The sequence below is a fragment of the Hirundo rustica genome, chromosome 7, assembly GCF_015227805.2.
Source record: "Hirundo rustica isolate bHirRus1 chromosome 7, bHirRus1.pri.v3, whole genome shotgun sequence".
Lineage (NCBI taxonomy): Eukaryota > Metazoa > Chordata > Aves > Passeriformes > Hirundinidae > Hirundo > Hirundo rustica.
In genome coordinates this window covers 16,750,363-16,777,788 of record NC_053456.1, presented here as the reverse complement: position 1 = coordinate 16,777,788, position 27,426 = coordinate 16,750,363, and the positions used below count along the sequence as shown (strand labels likewise).

General features: G+C 37.3%; 1 protein-coding gene across 7 annotated transcripts in view; it reads right to left on the bottom strand.

Moving 5' to 3' along the window:
* The window catches only part of SLC4A10 (solute carrier family 4 member 10), a 149,825-nt gene that overhangs the window by 71,915 nt on the left and 50,484 nt on the right, over nucleotides 1–27,426 (bottom strand). For 6 of the 7 annotated variants that reach the window (XM_040069219.2, XM_040069217.2, XM_040069218.2 and 3 more), the window contains exons 2-4: nucleotides 22,159–22,240; nucleotides 11,029–11,175; nucleotides 1,353–1,491 (exon numbers count right to left, since the gene is read on the bottom strand). In XM_040069219.2, the coding sequence (XP_039925153.1) occupies nucleotides 1,353–1,491; nucleotides 11,029–11,175; nucleotides 22,159–22,240 (368 nt within the window). Of the gene's footprint in view, nucleotides 1–1,352; nucleotides 1,492–11,028; nucleotides 11,176–22,158; nucleotides 22,241–24,990; nucleotides 25,174–27,426 lie in introns of all 7 variants that reach the window. The other variant, XM_040069220.2, reaches the window with a different exon arrangement.

The following is a 27,426-nucleotide window of genomic DNA, read 5'->3' as shown; positions in this document are numbered from 1 at the left end:
AACAATTGAGAAGGGTGTACATACATGCAGATCAACCAAAACAGTAATTTATTTCACCTACTCCTTTTGAATTCTATCTTCATCAGAGCCACTTGCTAACAGAAATTGTTATAATTTTCAGAAACACAGTTCTTTGATAACTTGCAAAGGGATTTTTTTTAAGTTTACCTAAAGAAGTTGCTATTTCTCTGCTTAAAAATAACATAACACACAGTGATTTTTACTTTTTAATTCCAACAGAAGATGATACCCCTCCCAGAGAGGTTCTATGTATTCCTAATCAGGATGAGAACATTGCAGATGATTATCTTGATTAGATTTTCTCTCTCCGAATATTAATAAGATTATTTAGGAATATTACTGCATTCCTTTTGCAATACAATCCCCATATGAGAATTTTCTACACATAAAAGTTTATATTTAGCATTTGTCTATGCTGCCTATGAACAGATAATGGAAGGGAAGGTCATAGAAAAAATTTTGGTCCTCTGGGAAAGCAGAAATTTGCAGTAAAATTTGAAAGAAAACTAGCAGCCATGTTCATGTCAGACAGCCCACATACACATTTGCCCACAAAATTCTTCCAGAAATTTTGCAATTAATATTCTACCAAATATATATTACAGAGACCTTCGGGCACCATTGAGGAACACTGTCAACAACTGGCAGGGAGAGGAAGAACTAAGGTTTCAAGATGAAAAATAAAGCAAAGATTGCTGTAAAATGTAAATTCTTAATGAAACTAAGGAAATCATCTCCTATTTAAATGCTCAAGGAAAAAAAGATACAACTCTAAATTCTGTACCAGTATTTTTTTTTTTCACAGCAGAAATGCAATCTAAAAGTCTTTGCCACTAATTTTGCAGAAATAAAATAATCCAACACTGAATAATCATTCTCAAAATAAACTGTTCATGGAGACTTAGAATATGTAAAAGTTCTATTGCTCCGAAAGCAATATCATTCCTTGCTTTAATCTTTTTACAATGGTACCCTTATCAGTTTCTTGAGTATTCAAGCAAAATATGAAGTTTGAAAGATTCTTTAAATTAGAAGATAAAATATTAGTTGACCTAATGATTTTTAATTCACATACATCATACATTTACATCATTTTTTTCCACTGGTATTCACTGTGACCTTTATTCATAAATCCATATGAAAACATTTGGCTTTGGGAAACGACGAATGTTGTTGGAATTCTAGAAGACTAAGCATTAAAATTATGGTTTTATTTAAGCTTTATATCCAAAATCTGTCCCTGAGCTTGCTACAGCTTTGAAATCATTCCTCAATACACCAACACCAACACCAATACCTCCAGATAATTTTTAAGTTATGAAAACACTCACCTTGCTGTCTCCCTCCACTCTGCATCCTCTCCTTCACGCCAACAGATTTCATCAAGCTCAGTGAAGAGATCATGAGGAATGTGTTCCTCATCATCATCTTCTGTTCCAAGAATAAACTGCACCCTTTGTGATGGGGTATCTGGAGAAAAATAAAAATGTCAAGTCCAAAACACCAGTTATTTTGCCCCAAGAAAACAAATTTTATGAGATTATTCAGTTGTTTTCATGCATATCACTTACTGCTACACAAAAAAAAATTACAGTTCTGCTGTGAGAATATTCATCTACACACAAACACATTCAGATTGAGCTCTCTTCATTTACTGTAGCTGTCAAGCCCACTTTTTAAAACACTCCTCCAAAGATATAACCTAATGTATAGAAAGAGGGTCTATTGGAAGCTGGAATGGTATCAACTGGAAAAAAAATAAAATAAAGACACACAGAAAGCAGAACTGATAAAGCTGAATAAAGCTGATAAAAGTCTTTTACTCCAGTGTTAGGAAAAACTACTTTGCCACTTCGTAAGTCTGTATTCTGCAGATCTACCTCAGGTCACAAAGCTAGACTATAAATGCAAAATCTTCGCTGTAGGAGAAAGAAACCTGCCTAATGTGAATATACACTTGCAGACGTGACCCCGTCCCTTTGTTAACTCTACTTGGTTAGGCTGCTTGAGATACCCAACTTCTTAATCTGTCCCAGCTTCCTCATTTTATTCCTCCTGTGTCTGTCTTCCCTTTCAATACTGTTTCTGATTAATTTTTTTCATGGCCTTTCAGCGCAGACAGCTAAATATATTTTTGAAGACATACTATTATTTTTTTTCCCTCAAAAAACCTGCAGAATTCACAGGGCATCTTAAAGTACGTGTGTATTCATCATTCATATTTCAAGTGCTGTATTAAAAAAACCCTATATCCTATTTGCTTATTTGAATGACAATCTCAAATGAACAAACTCTGAGAAACACAATACATAGTCTCTAGCAATACATAGCCGCTTTTTCTGTTAATGTATTTTAGATTTCTGAAAGGAACCGAAAGTCCTTTGTGAGAGCTGAGAGAGGCCAGGCTGCCAGTCAACTGAAAAACTGATTATCCAGCAGAACAGCTCACTGGTGTCTCGAGCATGGTCTAAATGAAGTTCAGCTCTATGACATATTTGTAAGACAAGCTACGGCATTCCATCTAAAGGCAAAGAGCATCACTGCACAGGGTCCTCAAGCTGTTTGAATTTTGGAAAAAAATGAGATGATAGCATCCACTGAATGCTAATTAAAGAGAAAACACAGCTTTGATCCAAACAAATGTAATGGGCCACTGACACAGAAAATTAAATTCATTAATTGAGATACCTTTTTGATATAGTACTTGCTATGCAATGAAATACAAAAAATAGACAACAGTTTTCACCTGAGGTCTATTTGCTTAAACAGAGTGTAAAAATATAGTACAGTACAGCCTATTTAGTCCTTCAGAAAGCAAGGAAATAAAACCCAAGGAGAAATCCAGGAGAGAAGGAAGAAAGATATGGGCTCGGGTACTACAAGTAGCAGGGGATGGAACTGCAGGAGGTACAGCTACAGGAATTACTTTTGGTGAATCACCAAAGAGCAGCGAGAAACTCCTCCACTTGATCCTTTCTTTGCCTTCTCTCTCACTGTTCAGTCCTCTTTTTTCTTTAAAATCATTCTACTGTTTTTTTGATCTGAGACTAGAAAGTACATTTTAGTTAAGAAGCGTGCAACTTCTTAAGACTGATTTCCAGAAGGACAAAATTCAGTGAGATATGAACTTACAAAATACTAATGTATATGACTACTAACAGAACATGGAAACCAAGCTACTCTGGTAGAGAACTGGACTACAGCTAGAATCTGACAACAAGCATTGCCAGGAACATCCTGTACTCTGGATAAAGTCAGCACTAGAATTGATTTAAAGCAAATGCTACTGTTAAGTAATAAATGAGCAGTGCCATACAGCAGAGCTAAGCTTTGTGACAGCTATGATCCTCATGCAAATACACGCTTTCAACGTGGGAAGAAAAGCAGAGGATCACAAATCTCTTGAAGTCAGGTGAGTAGTAACATTTGCTCTTCCTGGGTCTTCTGTGTAGCAAGCTACTTGACAGCAGCGAATCAGAGTCATTTAGGTTGAAAAGACATCTAACATCATCGGGTCCAGCCGCTAACCAAGCACTGCCATGTCCACCACTAAGCCACACCCCTAAGCACCACATTTATGGAAATAACGAAATATGCACTAAATTATCTTCTTCCTTGTTAAAAAAGCTGCTAGATTCTGTCTTTCTTTACTGCTGTGATTTCTATTGGTATTTGAAACCTGCAAGTCACAGCTTCATTTTTAGACAACGTGCTGGAAACTGAGAAAAAAAGTTATCATTTGCTTTATGCATTATAACAATGTATTTATTTATGTATTATAATGATAATGTTATTTCAAGGACAAAACCCTGAAAGATGTAAACAATAGGAAAATTATAATAAAAACAACGTATCTGGTGGTTCCACTTATAAAACTGAATTAACAGGACTATTCATGAGCAATGCCAGATAGATTTGGCTCATATTTATAGGAGTAATAAATACCAAATATGTCATTAATATGTTATATAGAAAATTAGTAATATGTGATTCAGAATCAGTATGGGAGAATACTTCAATTGCTGACTGTCAAACTGTGATAAGTTAATCCTCAGTGCAGAAGCATAATATTTGCAAACTAGGACACAATGTTTTCTGCAGTCTAGGCAAACAGAAATTGGCTTGAATATTATTTTTGTCTATCCCTACTTCAAGTAGCAGAGCCAGCATTAAAAAAACCCTTCATACAATTGTTGCTATTTCTAAAAAGCAATGAAAATTATCTACTCTTTTAAAAAATTAATGACTGAGACTAATCTGTTACAATAGTATTTCTATCACTGTATTTGTTTTATATCAGAGTTATCAGAAGCAACATGAATTTAAAATTTCACAGTAAGCAGCTGATGAGTCTCCCAAGTTACTAGCTCATCACCAGTTCAGGAAATCCTCCACAACCAGCTGGAACTGGGTAGAAAGCCTGGTACCCAACAGGTACCCCAACAGGAGCTGGGGTACCATCAACAAGCACTCCTACTTGGCTAATGAGCAGTCGCAGTCAGGAAAACTGAAGCAGCTTTGTGATTGTTGTGGCTCCACCAGCCCCTCTCTTTTATCCCTAGGTCTCTCTGGGCTTGTGCTCATTTCATATGTGCAGCACTTGCATCCAAACTACCTCTGATACTTCAAATTTATTGCATGCATGCAAATTCTGAGTATTCCACATTTAAAAAGCTGGCTAATTCCATTGATCTAAAAAAAGGGTAAAAATTAAGACCTGGTGGTTAAGAGACTGTTGAAGACACCAATTCAAAGCCGGACTCAGTGCTGCAGAAAGAGAGTGACCCTGCAGAAACCTGACATATTGATCCATATTGTAACACCATATAAAGTCATCAGCATCCCTAAAACAAATGCAAAATGTGGGCATTGACATGCCAAAACAGCAGATTTGAAAGCCAAAATTTCTAATCACCTAATTCCCAGAGGGAAACTTGAAGAGTTGCTCCCTGAACAGTGCTGAGTGCAGGTAGTGGCAAAGTGTCCCACAACACCATCCCACCTTGTGAAACACAAGTAGAAAGAAATCATAACTTCCATTTCCCCCATTTAAAACATCCCCAAGTGCATCCACAGCTCTGGGTTAGGGCTGCTCCCTCTTGCCTAAGAGAACAAAGTAAAAGCAAGACTTGGTCTGGGGTAACAAGTGAGGATCACTCTCAGTCCCTTCACATAAATTCAGCCCAGCAAGCATTCAGTTCCCCTACACCAGTTAGAGCAATCCACACCTCCTCCTCGGTGAGTGCCAGGGTTTCACCTGGACAAACGGCCCTGCCATCAGGCAGAACTGCACACTATCCACCAGGTGATACCAGAAGCAGAAACACAGCTTTCAGTACAGATAAAATGTATCCAAATTCTGTCCTCTGCTCTTGATAAATTCTAGAAAGACTGCAAAAATGTATTTCTGGTAACACTCCCTTAGCTCACTTGTCAGGACAGGTTTCTGTATTTCTTAGCCTGTCAGACCCATATTTAAGGGTAGAATTAGAAGGCAAATACTTCTTACTGGGGTCAGCAGATGAAAGAGTAAGAGATTATTTTTTCCACATTAGAAAACATGCTATTAAAATAAAATTTTCATTATAGAAACTCACATAAGATAGTACTCAACATATACAAGATTTAATCCATGCCTTGTGCTCTTGTACATTCACATTAAAATAATACTACATATGAAAAATATTTTTTCTTATTACTCTGCACAGGACAAACTGCAGACAGGAAGTTGACAGGTGTAGCACAGTTGGCAGATAACAATCCCTTACAAGCCAAGGGGAAATGGTACGGAAAATTCACAGGAGCAGAGAAAAGAAAGGATCATTTCAGACACAAACATTCATCATCCCCCTGCTTGCACTCACCACAGAAGTGGTGGATGGGGACCCTCCCCTAACCTCCTTCCTTTGCAGATTTGACCCTGCCCTCAGCAATCAGTAAAGGTAAGGATCATAAATTCTTTTTTTTTTTTTTCATCATTAGAAAACATAGTAAAAGTTAAAACTAAATTTGCTTTACTAAAGCTCACATAAAATAGCAAACAGCCATGCAGTACATTTCTGAAAATCTCTTCACAGATCTTAGAAATCACAGGGTGGGTTGGGAGAAACTATCCCCTTGATCATTCTCTGGTGCTTTATCCCTACAGGTACAATCTGCTTCAGGCAACTATCCCAGCATTTTCTTGACATGAATTATTTCCATCAAACCAAGGCTATGACAAATAATCACATATTTTGGATCTGACAACATGGACAATTCTGAAGCTTTAATTCTCTTCTTTTTGCTAGATTCTTAAAACTGCAATTATGATACATTATTTTAATCCAGATTTGCAGCAATCTGTTCCACAGCTGCCCAGAGATTCAAATTTCTGAGTTCATCCATCATACAAGCCTGTAGTAAAGAGCAAATAAATTCTCTTAGCAGCCATACTCTTTACAAATAATTAAATTTACCCCACTAAAAACCCTTCAGCACTTGAGATTAGGTACCAAATATATCCAGCTGAGTCTTTTCAATTTACTTTCTTCAGGTTCTTCTACCAACCAAGAGAAGCCTCGCTTTGCAATTCACTTTTTTTGCCTTCATTACCTCCGGGGAGTCCCTCCTGAGCCGTGTGTGCAGTCCTGTGTCAGGCTCACCTCCAGGCTGCTCTGCTTGCCTTGCCACATCCAACATCATGAATTACAAATTTAAGCCTCTTTAAAACTAGGGATTACTTAATCCAGATCTCTTAAAAGAAGAAACCAAACCTTCCACAACCTTCAACAGTGTCTAGCCACACGAGGCTGTAATCAAACCCCAGCTCTCACAGCTGTGTTCACTTTAACCCTCAGCAAAACCTGCCCTTAAAGACACCCTGTTCAGAGCCAGACTCTTCCTACTCCACCATTCAAAAACACCAACTTAAACATCTTTGACTCATGAGTACCAAAGAGCTGTTTCATTGGTTACAGGCAAACAACAGACATCAAAAAAGCCACAACTGCTGCTAAAATCCACGTGCACACAGGCAAGTGCAACCCCACCAGGCAAAGGGAAAGCTGCACCAGGCTTTCAGTGCCACCACGACCCACGGCACTGATGGAGCCTCGCGGCCCGGGAGCTCACAGGGGCTGGCACCCATTGCCCTCACAAGCAGCACCAGGGAGATGCCCCAGGCTAGAAATGGCTTTTTTTTATCAAATTAGTTTTAATTTGCATCAATTCCCTAATTTAATTCACAAAGCACTCACAATACTTTACCCCACAAGGAAAACTGTGGAGAAGGGGAGCTTACGGCAGAAATGAAACTGGGGCCTTAATTACAACAGCAGCATTTCAGCTGAAAACAGTAAACCTCTCCAGTAAAACAAATAGCACTACTGCATTTTTAACTAGAGTGGATCAATTCACTGAATTTCTCCTTGTCTTCAAAAAGAAGAAACTTAAGAGACAAGATGGTGAAATCCTAGGCCACTGAAATCACTTAGCTTACAATTTTTACTTCCCAAAAAAGCCTCCCAATGTACAAACCACGTAATCTGCAAATTGTGCAATTTACAGGCACACCATTATTGCAAAATGGAAACACCTTTTACAACCTCATCTCATTAAGTGGCAACTGACCAACAGTGAGAACCAGGTGTAGGGAAAACCCAAACCTGAGTGAAAGATCTGTGCCCCGATATGACAGGACTCTCATTCCACTAAGAGCATATTCTGCATATTATTTGTCTAATCTGGAATTATCTCTGAATCTGTACACTGAGAACACTTGGGTTATTTTTGAAAAGTGACAGTAGGAGATTTTTTAAAAAAAAAAAAAAAAAAAGGCTTATGAGCCGATGTCAGAATGTTCAAAAAAATGTATTCTCTACAGAAACCTTCCCAGCAAGTAGCTGGTACAGCTTTCCTGGCCAGGATTCAAAGGGATTACCAGGAAGCTTCCCCCTATTGTCATTACATTGACTAAAGGTGTTTTCTACCCTTGCAGATACAGAGAAAACACTTAAAGAAATTGTTTTTTATTGGACAGGAACCAGGTGGCACCTGTCCACTCTGCATGGGGCTGCACAGCCCCACAGCACAAGGTGCACTGCACAGCTCCCGGGAGCAGCCACGGCAGAGCAAGATTTGCACGTGATGGTATTGCACAGATAAAGTTATTCATTATACACTTACAGATTATGACAAAAAATAATGCTTTATCCCATGCTGGGTTAACTGAGCAGTGTGGAGCACTTCATGTCTGAATATTTCAGGTCTTTACTTGTTCCAGAATCTCTATTATTCAGTTGTTGGATATTTTGCTTTTATTATATCTCCTTTCATACTTCATACTGCTTCAAAACACTGTTAATTTATTCTCTTGTATCATAAAAATCCTTATGTATTTTTCTGACTTACTTCAAAGTACTGTTTTCTATCAGTTGGTCTCACAGCACTTATTTTCTCCATCTTTTCTTCTTGCACCTGCTCATCAAAATGTTTTTTTCTTTCCCCTCCTCCCTCACAGTTCCCAAGCATACAGCCTTCTACTATTTGGCAGAAATGCATTAAAAGTTGTCTATAGAAAGATGAAGCTAAGCATTTCTGCTTGCTCAATTAAATCAGAATGATTCCTAAATTAAGGGACTAGTTTGGATCTACTCTCTCAGGTAATAACAGTCTCTCATGTTGAGTTATTATACATCAAAAAAAGGAAGTGCATTTGTCTTCCTTTGAGCTTCTTCAGTTCTGGTTACTATTAGAAACTTGTAGTCATGGGGAAGGAGGGCTAAAAAGCTTATTGAGGTTTAGTAGGTTCAGATTTAGTGTGGGATGTATCTGTTGCTCTCTCTGTGCAAATAAAGCATAGGAAAACTATGCTTACATTCTCTCTAATGGCAATGCTTCTCCCCAGGCAGCACAACAAGCTGTCTGAAATTCCTGTAAAGAAAAACCATAGTAAAAGAAGGATGTGGATATAGACCACTATTAATCTCTACGTTCTTTTGTCTACCTGCTCTGGATGTGCTTAACCTCACAATCACTTTAACCACACAATCATTTTAAGATTTGCCTTCATTATGCAAATCCTTTCTTTCTTGTCTATAGAATGCCACATTATCTGCCTTGGATGGATGGATGTCAAAGCTCAAAATCTGGTTCACTGGCCAAACTTCCAGGAATCAGATAGACAAAGGGGAAAACCTCCAAAATTTACTATTCAGACAATTACTCAGGGAGAAAAGACTGGGTATTTCCAGATTTGTGGTTCTATCTTTGGATTTTTTTAATTGTTATCAACCAAGAACTTTGAAGAATATCTTCAGCAGTCTGAGTCCAGAAAAGATTTCCATGTTTCTGGCCTGTAACTTGCCTGTCAAGTGACACCACTTATGCACACCCCTTTAGTTGGTAGCTATAATACCTTTTAAAGTGAAAATGTGACTTTAAAAAGTGCAGATCTGTATTCATTTCCTGAGGTAAACCAGAGGATGAGTGCAGTGAACATCAAGTTACAAATGTATTTCAAAACTAACTTTCTTTCATATTACTGCTATTTCACCCTCAGAGATCCTTTGAACATAAGCTGATTTACCTAACACAGAGTTATGTTGAACATTGCCTTTTAGTGTACGCACAAATGTCAAAGACTATTAAGAACAGATTCAGCCAGTTAGTTTCTTTTATTTTTTTGCTTTTGACATTAAGAAGGACACAAGCCTAGGTCTCCAGAAGTTGAAAGAACGGAGCTAAGTTCTCAGCCAAAATGTGTCACATACTGGCACTTAAATAAAACCAGATGACTCAACAGAAGACACTGTTTCATAGTTCAAGATATCTCACTTCTTGGCTAACGTAACTTTCAATTGTTTCTTTTTAATCTGACTTTATATGTATATATGCATATTCTTTTTGAAAACTGTTTTAATAATGTATGAACTTTGTTTTTTTCCAAGAAACTGGTTTCAATATATTATTGGGTCTTTGTACACTTGAAATCCATTCCAGACAGAACCACCACAGCCAATTTTTTCTTTACTGTTCAGTCTTCAAAACATAACTTGTATCTCCTAAGTTTGAAAAAGTTTTAACTTTGTTTCACTCTCAGTATAATAAACCCTTGTGCAAGGTTTGAGAATTTCGACCTCTCACCATCACCATTTACAATATACTTGCTCAAAAGCTTTCCACATACATAATACAAACTTCTGCTTAAAAGAAAGTCTTATAATTACTATTCTGTAACCTGAAATTACACTGGCACATTTCCCTAAGGATTTAAAAACACACTATTTTCTACACACGCTTCCATTATATTTTAAACACTTTCCATAGCCTTGGACATTTCCTCACTTGCGTTTTTTATTTTTGAACAGCACGTAATATTCTCATGTTTTGAGACAAATCTTGACTAATTTATTAATGACTACCTTCTTCTCTTCTCTGTAATGCTAACTTAAAATTTTGAGAACTTTAGGAGTTTCATATCAGGTTTGTTTACTGAAAGTTATTTTCCCCTGCTTTTTCCTCAAGTCCACAGTTAGCAGACTCACAGTCCACAGTTACAGTGGCACATTTACAGTGTCCTGTTAGGAAAAAGTAAACACAACCTAGATCACGGTTTGAATCTGATAAAACACTGCAGATTCAGTAACATCAACATCATTACAAAACTAATTGTAAATGACCACAATTCTATGTTTTGGGGCAAATATTCCGGAGTCTTCCCTGAGGGCAGCTGGGAAAGCACTTTCCTCATCAGTGGTGGCTGCAGTCTGTGAGAACACGTAAGAACACTTAGTTTCCCACAGCTCTCCTTCAGTTCTAGAAACTACTGAGCTTTCTCATGTACAGACTGCCACTGGCAGCTGCCCTTCAGTGGATTTGTTCAAAGGAACGAATCACCAGAGAGGCTCTGGTGGATTCTCCAAAACCCTGCTTCTAGTCATGTCCAAGTGATAACAGGACAGAGTATGCATAATCATGCTGACACTTATTATTTAAAGACTTATCCAAAAATAAAATTTGTCTTACCAAAAGGAGGAGATTCTCTCCCATCTTCTAATCCAGAATCTCGCTCTCTGTCTCTCTTTCTGTGTTTATGCCCGCGGTGCCGATGGCGTCGGTGACTTTTTCTTCCACCCAGTGGCACGTGAACCCCAATGAACAATGTTCGATGGCCTACAGGTAAGAAAAGGTACCTTTGAGAAAGGAGCTATGGCAACATAACAACAATTTGAGTAAACTTAACAGCATTAATGGTACCATTCTTATGAGAATTTTGAAGCTATATAGTATTGATTATTCTAATGTCAATAGTCATAATAGTATTGATTTGAATAATGATGATTAAGCATCACAGATACCCAACCCCTTGATACAGGAAGAAATCCCAGTACTGAAGTCCTTATGATGTAGTGACAGATTTACTTTTTTTCCTTCAGATTTGCATCTTTGTATGTGAACTTTCATTAAAGCCAGACAGGTGTTCTGTTAAATGTCTTCCAAAACAGTAACATAAAGAGACACATGGATCTCTTTGGATTGAACATTTGGTGAAGTTGCTGTTTGCTTTGTGTGTACAAGAACTTTAGCAAACTCATTCCTATTTATGAGCCAAACCTTGACAGAATTCTTGTGGGAAATTCACTGAATAAAAAACGAAGAAGTAAAAGGGAAAAAAAAGAAACAGAAAGAAATAAAAAAAACAATAAAACTCTTCGCAAGCAAGAACACAAAATCCCTATACAACTTCACACGCTCACATCATAAATACATTGCTGGTCTCTTAGGGTGCTTTCATTCTTTTTTCTCTTTTTAAATACATATGAAGATACATATTGCATGCCTGCTGCCTTCAAGCATGATGAATTTTATGTTGCTGATCAAGCCCAAAATATTTAGGTCTCTTAGCTATGTGGACTAACAGGATCAGAGCACACTAAAGCATTTAGAAGAGGGAGAGCGCAGCAGAAATGTGCAGAAAGAACCACTAACCAGAACAAATGGGAAAGTCATGACTCACTACAGGCAGGTCTCCTACATATACTCAGCAGAAAGACATAGTCCAGATTACTCATCTCAAATAACATTACTTTCTCCTTGAAATGAACAAAACACAGCTCATAGATAATTGCTGCTTTGCCGTAATCATTCAGCAGTGTCAATCATCTGAAAAAGGTCAAGAACACTAAGCTAAGGTAGCACGTGATCTCTAATCCCATGGAGACTCCAGAGGAGACAGAAAACACAGCAAGGCAGCATGTGTCACAAAACACAAAATTCAACACTGACAGGAATTCTCTGCAGAGGCAGAGCTAAAAAAGCTGGAGAAAAGACTCTAGACACCACATTAGTTACTTCCTTAACTTTTATCCATGTAGAGGAGAGCAGAAAGCAGAGACATCAATTTTTGAGAGACTAGTCTTGTACAGTCAGGAGATTTTTCCTGAAACAACGCCCATGAGTTGAACAATATTTATTTATTGAACACCTCTTTCTTCTTGCTTATTACATTTAACCCAAGAAATAGTTTGAAGAGAACTGCTGCCTTTTTTGTATTTGAAATGTATTGCAGTCAGTAGTGCATGACAGAAGGAAAAATGCATTAAATAAAATGAATTTATTAAAAAAATACTGAAGGACATAAGTAATGCAGTACTTTACATTTCCTTGTCTCCCTCCTCATAGAGATGAAAAAGCAAAACAACATTTTGAAAGGAATGGTTTACCCTTCCTAAGACTTTAGTAATTTCCAGAGCTGCAAATAGATTGCTTTTTTAATTTAGTAATTTAGTACACTCCTGCTGCTTTGTGATAGAAGTCGGCATGCTTACCCTAGTTTTCTCCCACATCAATGATCAGATTGTACCTGCATCAGGAAATGCTGATTGAGGCTCACATTTCAATTAATTTCCAGGGCTGAAACCAGTACTTGAGTCCAGACTGTTCTTTATTAAGTACAGTGGGATACAGTTCCAGAACATTCATGTGTGTGTGTCTGAATGCCACAGCAATTTTCCTTATACAGACACAATCAGTTCACACTGAGAAAAAAAACCAGGAACCTGGAAACTGAAATAGACATCAGGAAAAAGCAAAGTGGATTTTACTTTTTCTGTGTGAACCTACTGAGGCCAGCAGAGTCCTACCTAGGCATAATTTCAATAAACACACAGAGGAAGGTAGGTCCTTGTAACAAAGTTCAGACAAATTAGAGGAAAAGAAACTGATGGGGGAAAAGTAATAGTTTTCCACAGAAAAATCATGGAGTGAAAAGCAAAAAATCTGAGAGTTAAGTAGTTCTGGTTTATTAAAAGATCACAACTGTGGAGCAAAAAAGAGACCATCTGGGAACAAAAGAGTAATGAATTCTAAATTGCTGACAAAATGACAATGAATGATAGAAGCAGCAAAAAAAAGAAAGAGGAAATACAAAAGAAATCCAATTACTGTATTAGCTTACTTCAAGTAACCTTTTCATGGTAGGTGTTATGAACTAGAGCCCAGAATGTAATGCACATTTTGCTGTACAAATTGTCCAAGGCATTATTAAACAAGAGCTTCCAAAGAGCTCTCTAAATTTGCCAAGACTAGAAGGTCAAACACAGACAGAGCAGGGCAGATCTCAGGAAAAACTGACTAGAATTTCTAAAAAGCAAGGGCATCTCTAATAGAGTGAAGTCAGGATCAACCAGGATGTCCACTACTCAGGATATCCTTATAGATAATAACTGATTGTACATGGGCATTTCTTTCATTTATCTTTATGAACTTTTTTGTGTCTTTTATCGTTTACTTCATCAGGATACCAACTAAAAATGACTGACTATTGCTCAAATATTGTAAAATAATTCTGCTCTGCCATACATTTTCACAGCACTTGGCTCAATGAGATCACAATTTCTCATTCTTTTGGCAAGGCTGCAAAGACACGAACGTATGGGAAACAGTAACAACTGTAGGTTACACCAGGGTACAAACCATTGACATCAGGTACAACCTAACAACCATTCTTACACAAAACTGACTCATGGTTTAAAAGGTGAACATAACAGATTGCTGTCCCTACCAAATAAGTGTTCTGCGTTAAAATTGTTTTTGGAAGAATGGGAGGCACTAGGGCAAAAAAATCTGTACTTTGAGCTTTCCATTAGAAAGATCTTAATTCCACTAATTTACAGGAAACATTTACAAATCCTTTCTCTCCATCTCCATTTTCCCTTGAAATGTCACATCACTCAAATAATTCTAATGGGATTTCCAGAAGTACCTAAATCATCAAGCACCATCAATTATAATGGGACATGTGTTTTCAGAGCTTTAGGAATCCCACTCCATTTCTCTTTCTTTCCATTTACTTAATGCATAAGATAGGCAGCCAGGATAAGCTTCTGGTCTTAAAGACCCACAATGGCAAGTTCTGAAAACCATTTCTGAATGTTACTTCTGTCATTCTTAAGGGATGTGCAGAAAACACTTGCCATTCTGACCCTGTTTTTTTGGATTATTAATTTGCTATTGGGTTCTTAAAATAAACTTAAGTGTAACGAATAATTTCTCTTTTGAAACACAGCAACCCCAAACAACACTTCTACTTAGAATTTATTCTGAGAAATGTCTCTGCAAGACATATTCATATTAATAATGTATGTTTCATATCTGTCTTTTCTAGGGCAATGAATTCATACCTCCACAAACTGAAGACATTTACAGCACAATACTTTTTTTTTTCTTCAAAAGTTTAGGAGAGATCCTGATTTTTCCACATGCTTATATGCACTTTTATCTGTCTCAAAATTAATTATAATTAACAGGACCCTTTTAAAATATTTTATAATATAATTTGAATTCAATCTAATCCTGAAAAAATCAAAAAGAATGCTTTATAACAAGAGTTATTATTTTTTCAGTCCTTAAATACTTTACCCAAGGAGTGTTTTAGTGCTTTGAAAGTAAACCATAAGCTTCTTATGCTATAAATGCATACATTTGAACTAACTTTGTATTCTGAGTTTTATTCCCCAGCTATGTGCAATTTGATTCAGAATAGTCTTTTATTAAAAACTATCTTTATACAATTTACAGTGGACGTGTAGCATTGTATAAAGGTCATTGCAGAGCAGATCGATTCAGTGCACTGCATTTCTTTAATAAGATTTCACATTTCTGTATTACTGTATTTTCTCAGTGTGTTTGTTTTTAAAATTATTTACTCCTAAATCCTAATACTGAAAATACTAATGCATGTGTTCATGTTCGCTTTCCTAGCAGCACATCTGGAATAAATCAACATTTGAGTTCAGAGTGTGTTTTTGCAAAAATAAAATCGTAATTTTTCTATGATAAAACACCACCGATGCTAATGTAAGGTTAATAGAAAACCTCAGGAAGACCAGATAAATCCTATGGCTCACTGATATCTAAAGCAATTCTGACTTTTAAAATTGTAACATAAATTAAACATAGCATGAACCATGGAGAAGAGACTCTCTCAGCATGGAAATTCTTTCAGGTCTCCATGGTACACCAGGAATGTGGGACTCAAGTAGGTACTTAAGAGCTTCTTAGTGAACCAGCCAAGTTGCTGGCAATTGTGTGAAAAAATGACTGCCCTGGATCTAAACATCCACGAGCACCAGATGCTCAGGCCACACGTGCTTGTGCTGCCTTCCACCTGGGATTATCTGAATCTGCCTGAGGCACCTGCTGACACCAAGGCTTTCAGATCCCTGCTCACAGGCATGGAGAGAAGGGGCAGAGAAAGGAACAGATGGGTCTTGAAACACCTCCAGAAAGAGCAAAGGCAGGCCTCTGTGACCTACTGAGGAAACACACTGCAAAGGCAAGACGGCTTGAGAGAGAATGCTTTGCCAGTAGCTCAAGCCAAGTCTCAGCTGACCGCTGACCTCAGCAGGACCAGAGGGGTTTCTCCCTCCTCTGGAAAACACTCAGTGGCTTGAAGCCTCTTGCATGCATTGACAGCTAGAGCTGAACCAAATGCAATTCTTCATCCTCTTAAAAATGAACAGTGAGGTAAAGACAGAAAACTGTATGTCCATGTAGGGTTAAAAAAATTGCCTTTTTCCTTACAGGAAAGCAAGTGACTATGGTGAATTGTGTAGGAGTAAAGTACATGACTCATGATTCGTTATTGTAGTGCAGCAGGGAGGCAGAGCTGGAGAAAAAGCAAAAGGGACAAAAGCAATCCTTCCTAAATCAACAGTTTACATTGCTGTTTGTGGTTATGGTTTGCTCAAAGCCCATTTTTCACCCTTTTGCGGTGCCATAATTTGGAGGAAGTGACAAGAAAAACTTAAAAAAAAATTTTAGATTATACATGTAATTTGTATTCTAGGGTAGATTACAACAAAAATATATAGAAAAAAATTAAAACAATATCCCTGACACAAGATAACATCAAGGACACATTGAATAAGGAGGATAAGAGCATTTCACTGAAGTCATTAAAGTTAAGGACCTTTCAAAGAGCCTCGATCTTTCACTGCCCTCCCCAAAAGACCTTGCCTTTTAAAAAAGATTTTTCCAGGTTGTAAGTGGGCTGAAAAGTCTTTTTCATGATCACTTATGTTCCAAATTTCCGACATTACTCCAGAGGAATCCAGAAGTGTTGTATGTATGGTTCTATCACGAGATCAGGACCTTGCCAGACAAAAGAAAAAAAGCCAGCAGACACGAAATATAGAAGGACCTGCTCAGATACACAATTCTTTTCACTCATGGAGAGTGAAGCTGTGGCTATTGGAGGGAAGAATTTGACCTGTATTTCTAAATTAGCAACAACCTTCCCCCCCTCCAAAAAAAAAGCCACCTCAGTACTAGTACAACTGTGTTTTAAAAAAAGGAATGTTTCTGTCTTCTCATGCTGCCATTTAGCATCTTTCACCAATAACAGCAAATTAGTTTATGTCAGTCTCATCTGGGATTTCACAAAGTGAAGTATTTGAAAATCTCAGTCCCTACAAATACTGAAAAGGATTCCTGTCTGTGAAGCTCAGAGCAAATTCAAACCAAACCTTATCATCATCTAAAGACTGTAGTGTTCCACCAACACTGTGGCACTTCTTTGCTTCCATTATTTCATTATTCATCATTTCAAAGAAATTTTGTGAACATATCCTTCAAAGTTATTTATGAATCTTCAAGGTGAACCACCTTCCCACAAACACAGAAACAGCTGAGAAGGGACAAGAGACCCATGCAAAGGGATCAAACAAAAAAGGAAAACAAAACTAGAAGAGAGGCACTACAGAAACATGTGCCTTAGGAATCACAAATGGTATGTATGTATGTAATACCCAGTAGGCAACAAAATGAAAGAGCCACCTTTCAGGCACACACTAAGCCAAATCTTTCTCCAACTCTGCTTCCACAGCTTTTACTGTTCCCATCTAAGTGCAGCAGACGTTGCTGCAAGGAGCATGAGCGAGGTCAGAGTGAACGTCAGGATGAGCAGGGAACCCAAGGGAAGCACAGGCAAGGAAGCTTGGAGCAGGGGATCTGTACTGACATGGTAACAAATTATTTGCAGTAGGCTGTAGCATCCTGGGAGCCAAAGGGAAAGGAAAGCTTGCTTGATGTTCCTGTCTGACCAAGCAGAGCCGGTGTCTCGTTTCTACACTGAGGCACAGGTGACTCAAGGCCAGGTTAATAAAATTTATATTCTTTCAGTCCTATGAGCTGCTAGGTCCTATTAATTTTCAGACAAATAATGTCAGTGGCAGACAGTTGTACTATGATGTTATTTCTACAAAAAAGTCCAGTCTCTGAGAATAAAAACTACAGACACTCAAATTTCTACTAAGTAATAATATAGGGAGATTAGCATCTAATCTCAATGAGGTTTTTTATATATTAACCCTAACATAATATAATCAAAGTTTCATTAAAATAATTTTTAAACTATGTTACAAGCTAGAAGAAATCTAAAAAGGAAAAATAAATAATTTTTAAAGAACAATTAAACACTCTAGAATTTCACCTCTTTTGCTTAACAGGATATCTCCTATCAAAATTATCCTTCATGCAGGTTGTTAATTACAAAATATCTCTACAAATGTTAAAATTAACTTTTAGTTTATTAAGCTTAAAGCCTCAGCTTTTGCATCAATCTGTGTTTTGCTAGTGATATTTATATTTTAATTAAACTTGAAGGTTTTTTGTGACTTTCAGTAAGCAATCCACGCAACCTGAATTTTTTCCGAAGTGTCAGGAGGCATATTCTGATGTACTGTGATGCATATACTGGATACAGTGTCCTCAGAGATATGAAACATGGCAAACTTGATTTCCCCTGAGGCAAATTTCCCCATGCCACTTAGGCAGATTGAATGAATGAAAAAAAGCTTAAGCAAAATCTTGACTTCCCTGAATCAAGGATCATTTTGCAATTTTCTCCAACAGAGCCAGAATTCATCCCTGACTCTTGCTTGGACCTTCACCTAACAATCTGATCTCCATCCATCTCCCTCTTGAAGCTGCTTCTCAAAGCAGGCCACAGTAATACCGACAGCAGTTCTGAAATATTCTCACAAAAACCCTCTCTCTGCAGCTGGCCCCCTCCAGCGAGCACAGCCGCGGAGCGGTCACCTTCCCTCTCAGCTAACACGGTGGGCTAAGGAAAAGATCCTGGCCAGAGTGTAGTTAATGTCAACCCCCTTGCATGTCTACACAGTCCGAAAGACTCAGCATGTGACCAGAGAGAGTCTGAGATCTCCAGCACAGAGCAATCCAAGTGGTTTTGGCCTATGAGATAAACAGTAGATCTATCCATTTGATCAGAAAACTGTTCTTACTGACCATGTATTGAAGCAAAGGCAGCTAGCCAGGGACAGCCCCAGAGAATAAGCTGAGGGCAACTGCTGATGTGCACATCTGTCCATGAAAACTTGCCTAGCTGCCCTCAGTACAGGTACATCAACAACCCGTCCTTTTGCAATTAAATACTTGAGTGTCCAGAATCAGTGGCCAATTCTCATTTAGGAATTCCACCACTGATAAAAATGACAGCATATTTATTTCAGTAGGATTTTTGTCTGGACACATGGTGAAAGATAACGTGCAAAACAGGTGATTATAACCAGGGAAGACAATCTTTTTTTGTTTTTGGAAATGCTTTCTTGGTCCCTCCATTAATGCAACAGTAAAATGATGTAATCAATATTGGTGACTGATCCTGACCTTAAAACTCACAAAAAATTAATTACGTGGAAAAATAAATCATGCTGAAAATCTGAATGCCAAAGCTCTGCAAACAATTCACCTCTGAAGCCCTACAAAACTTAAGTAAAAAGATACAATTTGAAGTACTTACTGCAAGTATCATTACTGGCACTAAGATCAGCACCACATCTCTTTGGTTCCCATAAGTACTGCAGCTCCTGTCGTATGTTCCCAAACTTTTATACTACTCAGGGAAAGGAAACACTGATCTAGCGAGACTGAGGCAAAAATCTATTCTTGTATCTGTTCTTTGAGGCAGGATTAATCACTGTAACTTCATGCTTTCAACTAATGTACTTGCACAAGGACTGCCTAAAATATACAAGTCCAAATATTTGCTAGGCTTTGAAATTTCAGATGGAAATTTTAGTACACATTTAAATCAGTATTTCTGAAGTTTGAATGTTGACAGTGTAAAATTAAAAAAAAAAAAAAAGACTAAATACTTACAATTATAAGATTTAATAAGAAGAAATTGAATAGTGATATTCAGATTTAAACCTGTAGTTCTTCATATGAATTACAACTTTTGAAATGTTGCTGACATGGTGCCATTAAAACTTACGCCCTGGCAAAGCTAGTCTTCCCTAGAATATTCAGTAACTAGCTATTTACATTTTTAAAACATAAACCCAATTAAATGTCTGTCAAAAAGCTGATTGCATAATACATATTAATAGTCAGATAATATTATTTTTCTAAGGTATGCAATTAGCACCTGATTATTTAATTTCATATTTCATAGTTGTTATGTCATTAGGAAAAAGGTACATTTTTCAGCAGAACCCAACACAATGTACAGTGAATAAGACAGACATTTGTGAGTCACATTCACTGTTTCCAGGAGGAGGAGTGCCTAGATGTACTTCAAAATAAATGGACATGCTATTAACAGCAAGTGGATATTAAAATCTGCAATCTCTTCAAAACTTATTATGTCACTTGGTATGTTTGAAGGTAGTGATTATGTATTTAAAGACAAACTGATCTGAACTTGGAGTGAGCATAAAATTTTTCTAAGAAAGTTAACCACATTATGAAGGATTGATTCTACACTGAAAAAATTGTTTTCTTAGAACATTATGAAACAAAGATTTTATTTCTAATAAAGGCAGATTTATTTGCTAACTGCAGAATTTTTCAACATTCAAAATGTAATTCAATTTAAGTTGATGGAAAGATTGTGGGAGTGTCACTGCCATGTTCCAATTTCTGTTGATAATATCCTAAGATCTTTGAAATAATATTTTCACGGATATTTCACAGGAGCAACCCTACGCAGGTAGGATGGTAGGGGAAAAAATTAAATACCGTTCTTAAATTATGTTCCATGTAGTCACATGTGGAACATCACAGTAATTCTGACAACCTTAATGCTTGAGTCTACTCATGTGACTGAGCTTCAAGATGTCATTCCCCAGAAAGCTGTCCATTTTTAAAAAGCCACCTCACCATCACCAATAAAATGACTCAGTAAAATGATATTTTTGTGGGTAGACTCACCCCACAAAGGCTCTTTGAGTCAGTACCATGGAGAAAGGGAGACAGGGAGCTCCCACTCTTCTATTGGGTGTTTCTCTAAGGACTCAGATACAGTGATTTCTCTTTGATCAAGGAGGTGATCAAGGGACTGAAAAACCACTGATTAAAAGTGAGATTCAAAATAGAAGGGTTTGTGCCTAAGTCACAAACTAATGACTAAACTGTCATTGCCAGCCTGACCCAGTGGTACTCTTACCCCTGAAGACACCAAAACTCTAAATGCCACCCTGGAACATCTTACCTGAGATCTGTCCTTGCACACACCCAGACTTCCCCCAGATTGAGTAGAGAGCTACCTACATCATACACACCCCACTGCACAGCAGCTAACATCCTTCTGGGAGAGACAACCTCACACAGACACAGCCAGGCCCCTCTCAAATGCAGCTACATCTGCTTTTTGAGGGAGGCGCTGCTGAAGGAAGCAGTAACAGAGAGTTGCTGTGTGACATTGGTATTTCAGTGAAATCATCCATATGGCCAACATGTATCAGAGAATACAAAGTTCATACAGACAGAGAAAAAAAAAGGAAAAATATTGTGGCGTAATCAGTGGTAGACATTTAGAAAGCTCAAGTTCCTGCACAGGTGGAGACACTTTGCTCTAGACCTGAAGCAGGGAACTTTTCAGGTGCAGCACGTTGATCTTAGAATTTCTTTTGGGATAGTTCGTGTGGATCTGTGTGACGAAGACAGGAGCCTCCATGTCCCACTACAAGAAGCTAACAAAATCAGCCAGTTCCAGTCTCAGGAAAGAGACATCATACGTGCAACAGAAACACATTTTTATCATAACTATGGCTTGGGTGCTCACACAGCTCAATACAAGAGTTCAAGTAGTACAGTAGTAACCAAAGTTTGGGATACATTAAACAAACAGAAATGCAACTCATTCATTTGACCAATATCTAAACAGTTCTCACAACTTCTCATTTTCTTCTACATGGTCAAGTTAGGTGGTTTCTGCAGTGGGTATCAGTGGGTATCCAATCTCTGACATTCCAGAAGGCTCTTGTTCAGCTGAAGATGGGGCTAGGCAACCATGTGAGGAGTGTAACACAAATGTAGAAGCCTTTTTAAGTACTAAATCAGCAGTCCTGCTTGCATTTGCATATTTGAAAGCTTAAAAGACTTATCTAAAGTCACACATGCATAGTCACAGGACTTTACCATAGATCACCAATAACTAGCAAACTCCTTCCACCATCATCTGTTTCTGGATACTGCTGTGAGAAGAAAACAGTATTTCTCTTTCTAAAATAAATTATGAGATTCTACTCTCTTGTCTCTTTGCAACCCTGCTCAAACCAGTAATTTACATATTGGAATTACATTTCAGAAGAAAATGACAACATAAAGAACAGAAAAATTATCCCTCACCTTCTAGATCTTCCTTTTCAAAATGTGTCTTGAGAATGGAGCGAGTTCCACCTCTATCAACAACAGCCTCTTCATCATTTCTCTACAGAACAGAAAAAAAGGACAGATAAGCTACTTTTCATTTGGAAATTGCAAGATTGTACAGTACTATAAAACAAAGATGTTTTTAATATTTAATTATTAACTTTTCCTACTCAAGAACAAAAAGGGGATTAGTAATTTAATTTTACTTATTAAATCTAATTTTTATGCATCAGTTTTTAGTGAGGTATGATTACAGCTAACTTTGACATGCAAAACTTCTCAGCTTCTCCTGGTAAAACCTGCAACATGATGACTAAACACTGGTTACCAGAAACCAAGAAAAACCTGAGGCAATAGGACTATGAAAGAGATGATAGAAGAAATGTCTGATCAAGGCAGCTCTGTTCTCATACACCTTAAGAAAGGGGATGCACATGTATTTTGTCTTTAGACCAGGATCTTGAGCTACATGCAGAATTCCCTAATTATTATTATTAAGACTCCTTATATTTTGGCAAAGCTAGACAACAATACTCAGTGACAATATGATAAGAAATAAAACTAAGACCATGAAAATATGGCTTAATTTACTGGTGAATTGCAAAGCCTTTGCTGTTCTTTTCAAAAACCAAGCTGAATTTAGTATAAAGGCAGGCAGCGCACACTAATAGGCAGAAAACAGAAAAGCTGTTCTTCCTCAGGAACATTTATTTTATGTTTAATTTTACCCTGTAGTCATACATGCATTTTAACTGTAGTCTCTACTGCACTGCAAATGTAGTATGGGATCAATTAGTGTATTGTACTCAGGCTAGGTTAGGTACAGAAGTTAGTCATTTTGTCATTTCTGACATGAAGAAAAGAAAACCAACTCATTTCCCTATGAAGAAAAATCTTCTGGGGGTTCAGCAACAAGACACTAGATGCTATGCTAAAATGAGTATTTGGTTCATTACAAGTTTGACATCACTTGTGAAAAAATCCAGCTGTTAAATACAGTCTATATTTCACAACATGAAAGAGTGGTTTCCATTAAATGGTTATGAAAAATGATGCATTATGCAAAAGTATCAATTAATATATTTACTTGTCATTAGCAGAGGGGTTTTAGTAAGTGATATTAGAACTAGAACTACTGGATTGCAATATGTAAAATTGGTATCTTAATGCAAGTCTGAAGCAAGGGGATTTAAATACCAGTGTTACATGATAAACATACACCTACTTATAGAACACAATGAAATACAATAAGAAAGTAAAGTCTTTGAGCACCTGTCTTTAAAGATCAGGCAAAAAGATTCACTTATATAGCTGGATGTGGTGCATTCTGGATGTGAGTTTTTGTTTCAGGCTCCTTTCTTTTTTAAAAATAGCTGTCATGCTGTAGCTATCTTACATAGAAAAAAAAAAAAAAACTATGAATGTGTCAGCACCAAGCATCTGGGCTGTTAAAGAAAGAAAGACCAAGTGTTAAAACGTCTTTATTAGAGCTTTCCCTCAGATAACAGTACATAACTAAGATATGACAATAAGAAATGGGCTTCTATTGAAAGTGTTTTGTCTTTTAATAATTTAGAATTAGATAATAACCCATTAAGATGTACCAAGAAAATATAAATTTGCACAAACCATTTGATCATTTTACTAAAACGAATCCATTATTTTAAAGCAGTAAGACATAACAATGCCATGCCCCTGGGTGAGTGATTAGGCAGGATGTCAAAGGCCAAGTATTAGAGCCATATGATAAATAACGCTATTCTAGAATAAGATGTTCGCATCAGAATGGAAGCGATGTCAGGGAAAATTTACAGTGGGGAAAATACTAAATTGCAGGACAGTTTAAAGCCTTTACAGATTATCTAAGTAAATTAAATACAAATTAATTCATTAATATTTATCAAAATATGCTCATACACTTTGACTTCTCCTTTCCCATGTGTTCAATTTACAGCTTCTGGCAGTCTTTTACTTCTCTGCCTCCTCTTCCTGTAATATCACAGCAAGTCTCAGCCCTGCCTCATTCTCAGAAGTGGGTTTATTCCATTAATATTACAGGGAAAAACAGCTTAATTGGGAGCACTGTGTTATTAGCAATTCACTTGTCAAACTCTGAGCAAAGTCCAATTAAACAGGCCTCGCACTAAACAGGCTGACTTCCCAGGGAGCAGCATGAAAGCCACCTCGCCTTTACCAGTACGAGTTATACTGCATTTACTCTACAAGTAATTTCTGTGATTCCTGTACTGCCCCCTCAGAGGAGGGGAGAGGTGAGACAAAGGTTCACTTGTAGTTTAGTGCTTAAACTCATTGGGCGGTGAGGACTACTGCAACACAAGTAAAAACAGATCCCACTCCACTTTCCCCTGGATAATAAGAGACTGGAAACCTAATTTCAATTAGTAATGCTCTGCTTTTTATTACAATTTCAGGAAAACTACGAACTCATTATTTTTAAGTGCTGCAATAAATGAGAGTTTGAAACTGAAAGTATAGGCAAGACTAACCATAATACAGTCATGGAAGACAGAATTCACGCCAACCAAACTCCACACTCCATCTTCAAAGCCATTAGTCCACTGCAATTTGGCTAATCTGTTTCAGCAGATTCAGAATAAGGCATGAAAACTAAATGCTCTTCACTGCCACACCACATTTATGTCAGAATTCTACCACTATTGCTTTTACCCCATTTGAAGATGATGAAGGAACAAAAGTGTACATACGGCACAAACTGCAAGGATTGGAACAGTGAAACCATACAGACACACTGCAGCAGTCTGCAAACAAATGTGTGGACACACTGACCATGTGCAAGTCCTTGGAACTGTCCATTATTGCAATGAGTTGCTTGCTGAGTCCAGTGTGGTCTACTGCTTAACGCACAGAAGAGGGATCCAGGAAGTCCCCGAGTGCTAATCCTGGATCTGCCACTGACTTGCTGTGAGGCCTTGGAAAAGTCACTTAATCTCTGTGCCTCAGCTTCCCCATCTGTAAAATAGGGATAATAATACTTACTCATCTACCTTACTCACTGGGCTGCTCTGTGCCAAAATATATCTTCACACAGCATTTCAGAGCTGTAAGGCACTACAGAAGTGCCAAGTCATTCAGTTCAAGAAATTTTACCCAGGTGAATAGATGATAGGAAATAACAAATTGATAAAAAATATTAAGGCATAAACTTGCTCTTCTTTTACACCAAACCAATATATATTAACACCTTGCAATAATTTTACATTGCACAACTGCGACAAAGATACATAAATGTACTGGGGTTTTTTTCTGCCACCCTAATCTAAGAGCGATGCTGGAGAAGCCAGTGGAATTATATTTCAGTGAAGCTATAATCAGAGTGCAATAAACATGTCATAAACAATCTTACATGTCACTCTCCTTTTCATAGTATTTGTTAATATCTTATGGTTTTACATAGTCATGACACAATAGTTGATCTAAAATTTATTTCCCTACAGTAATAAAATACCAGCAAACGAACAGTAGAAGAAATAATATATCTGAGATAAAATAGCAAGAAAAGGCCAAAGCTTTTTACATGGAAACCACAAGCTCCTTAGAGACTAGGACCCAGCAACTCTACTCAGTCCATGATGTTTTTCACCTCCTACATTTTCCAAATGAATGCAGAAATGACCTTCACCAAGCAGCAGCAGCAGCTGCACATATTTCACAGAAAAAAATCTATTTAATGAAAATCTTATAAATACAGTTGTTACTATATTTGCCTCTTCATACTACAAGTTCAAATACAGTGGCAAGTACAGAAAAGCAGACAGTAGAGTCATCTTCTGCATGCTTTACATTGCAACCACATCGCACTGAAAATGTGTATTTGAAGTTGAACAAAATAAAAGTAAATAAACCACCTAGAAAGACATTACTTTTTGGCAAGTAGTCACAAAGGAAGAAGGTCACCATGAGTCCTGGAGTATGGATTTACAACCCTTAGATAAACAACCTGCTTATCAGAGTATAAAGTGAGACCACAGTTGTTGCCAGGAACATTAAGTGTATTTGTCAGAAGGAATAAAAAGGCCTATGACTTAGAAACAAAAACCAAATGCTTTAAATGCCCTTTCCACCTATGTATTGATAAAGCTCACCAACCAGGATAGTCCAATAAACATCAGGATATCGCAATATAAAAATGACCTCCTGGAAAGCTTCCCAAAGTGACCCTCTTCAGCTAAGATACAGCCCTAACTACAATTCATAAGGGGTTGCAAAGAGGTTGGTCCTTAACCTGCCACCTCGCAGAAGTGTGTGCTGCCCTTCCACATCTCAGAACAACTTACCCGATGAAAAAATACACTTTCAGAAAAGCTAAGAAGCATCCTTTTATGACAGATGTTTTTCTGTCTTTTAGTTACAGCTCTTATAAACTGTCTATATTTTAATCACATTGTAGATGACTGCGTGGAGAGAAAAAGGAAATTAACTACTTTGAAAGGTGGATCTGCACAAAGGCACACGACACACCTCTTTAAATACATATGTGCTAACGTAGACACTCTTGTAGAACTTCAGTACGTTTTTAGATGACAGAATTAGGACATATTCCACATCTTCTGGATGACAACAAGGTAGACGGAAGTCCAGATGACAATATTCAATTTGAAGTTATCTACAGAGGTATTATATGTATTTACTACAGGAAGAAAATCAATATATTCTCTTAAAAGACACTTGCATACATCATAAAAAATACCTGGATACAGGGCAAACATTTACTAAAGATCATCTGTGTTGATCACTACAGTAAATGAAATATTAATGTAACAATAAATATACATTAGGAAACAGGAAATTAGGACAACAGGGAAGTACTAAATACTTGCAAAGAGTACGTCTCACTGTCTTTCCCTTGGTAGGCTGATTGAGCCATTAGTACAATATCTGTACCTAATATATTTTGAGCAGACAAGTAAAACTGGGTAACACAGAAATTTTTATTTTAAATGGAAAACTACAATTTTTTTTTATCCTTCTTTTTATCTAATTTTCTTCATAGCTGGCTACTTTTATTTTCTGTCCTGGTATTTGTTCAGTGTTTTCAATAAACTGGATGACAGTTTCCCTTTGAAATACAATGCAAAAGTCAGCTACAGAGCATTAATATTCCACTTTTATTTCCCCACAGTTTTTAAGCCTCTTGGTCAAATCCTCTCCCTTTTTAATTACATTCTTAATATAGTCACATCATAAATCATACTAACATAACCA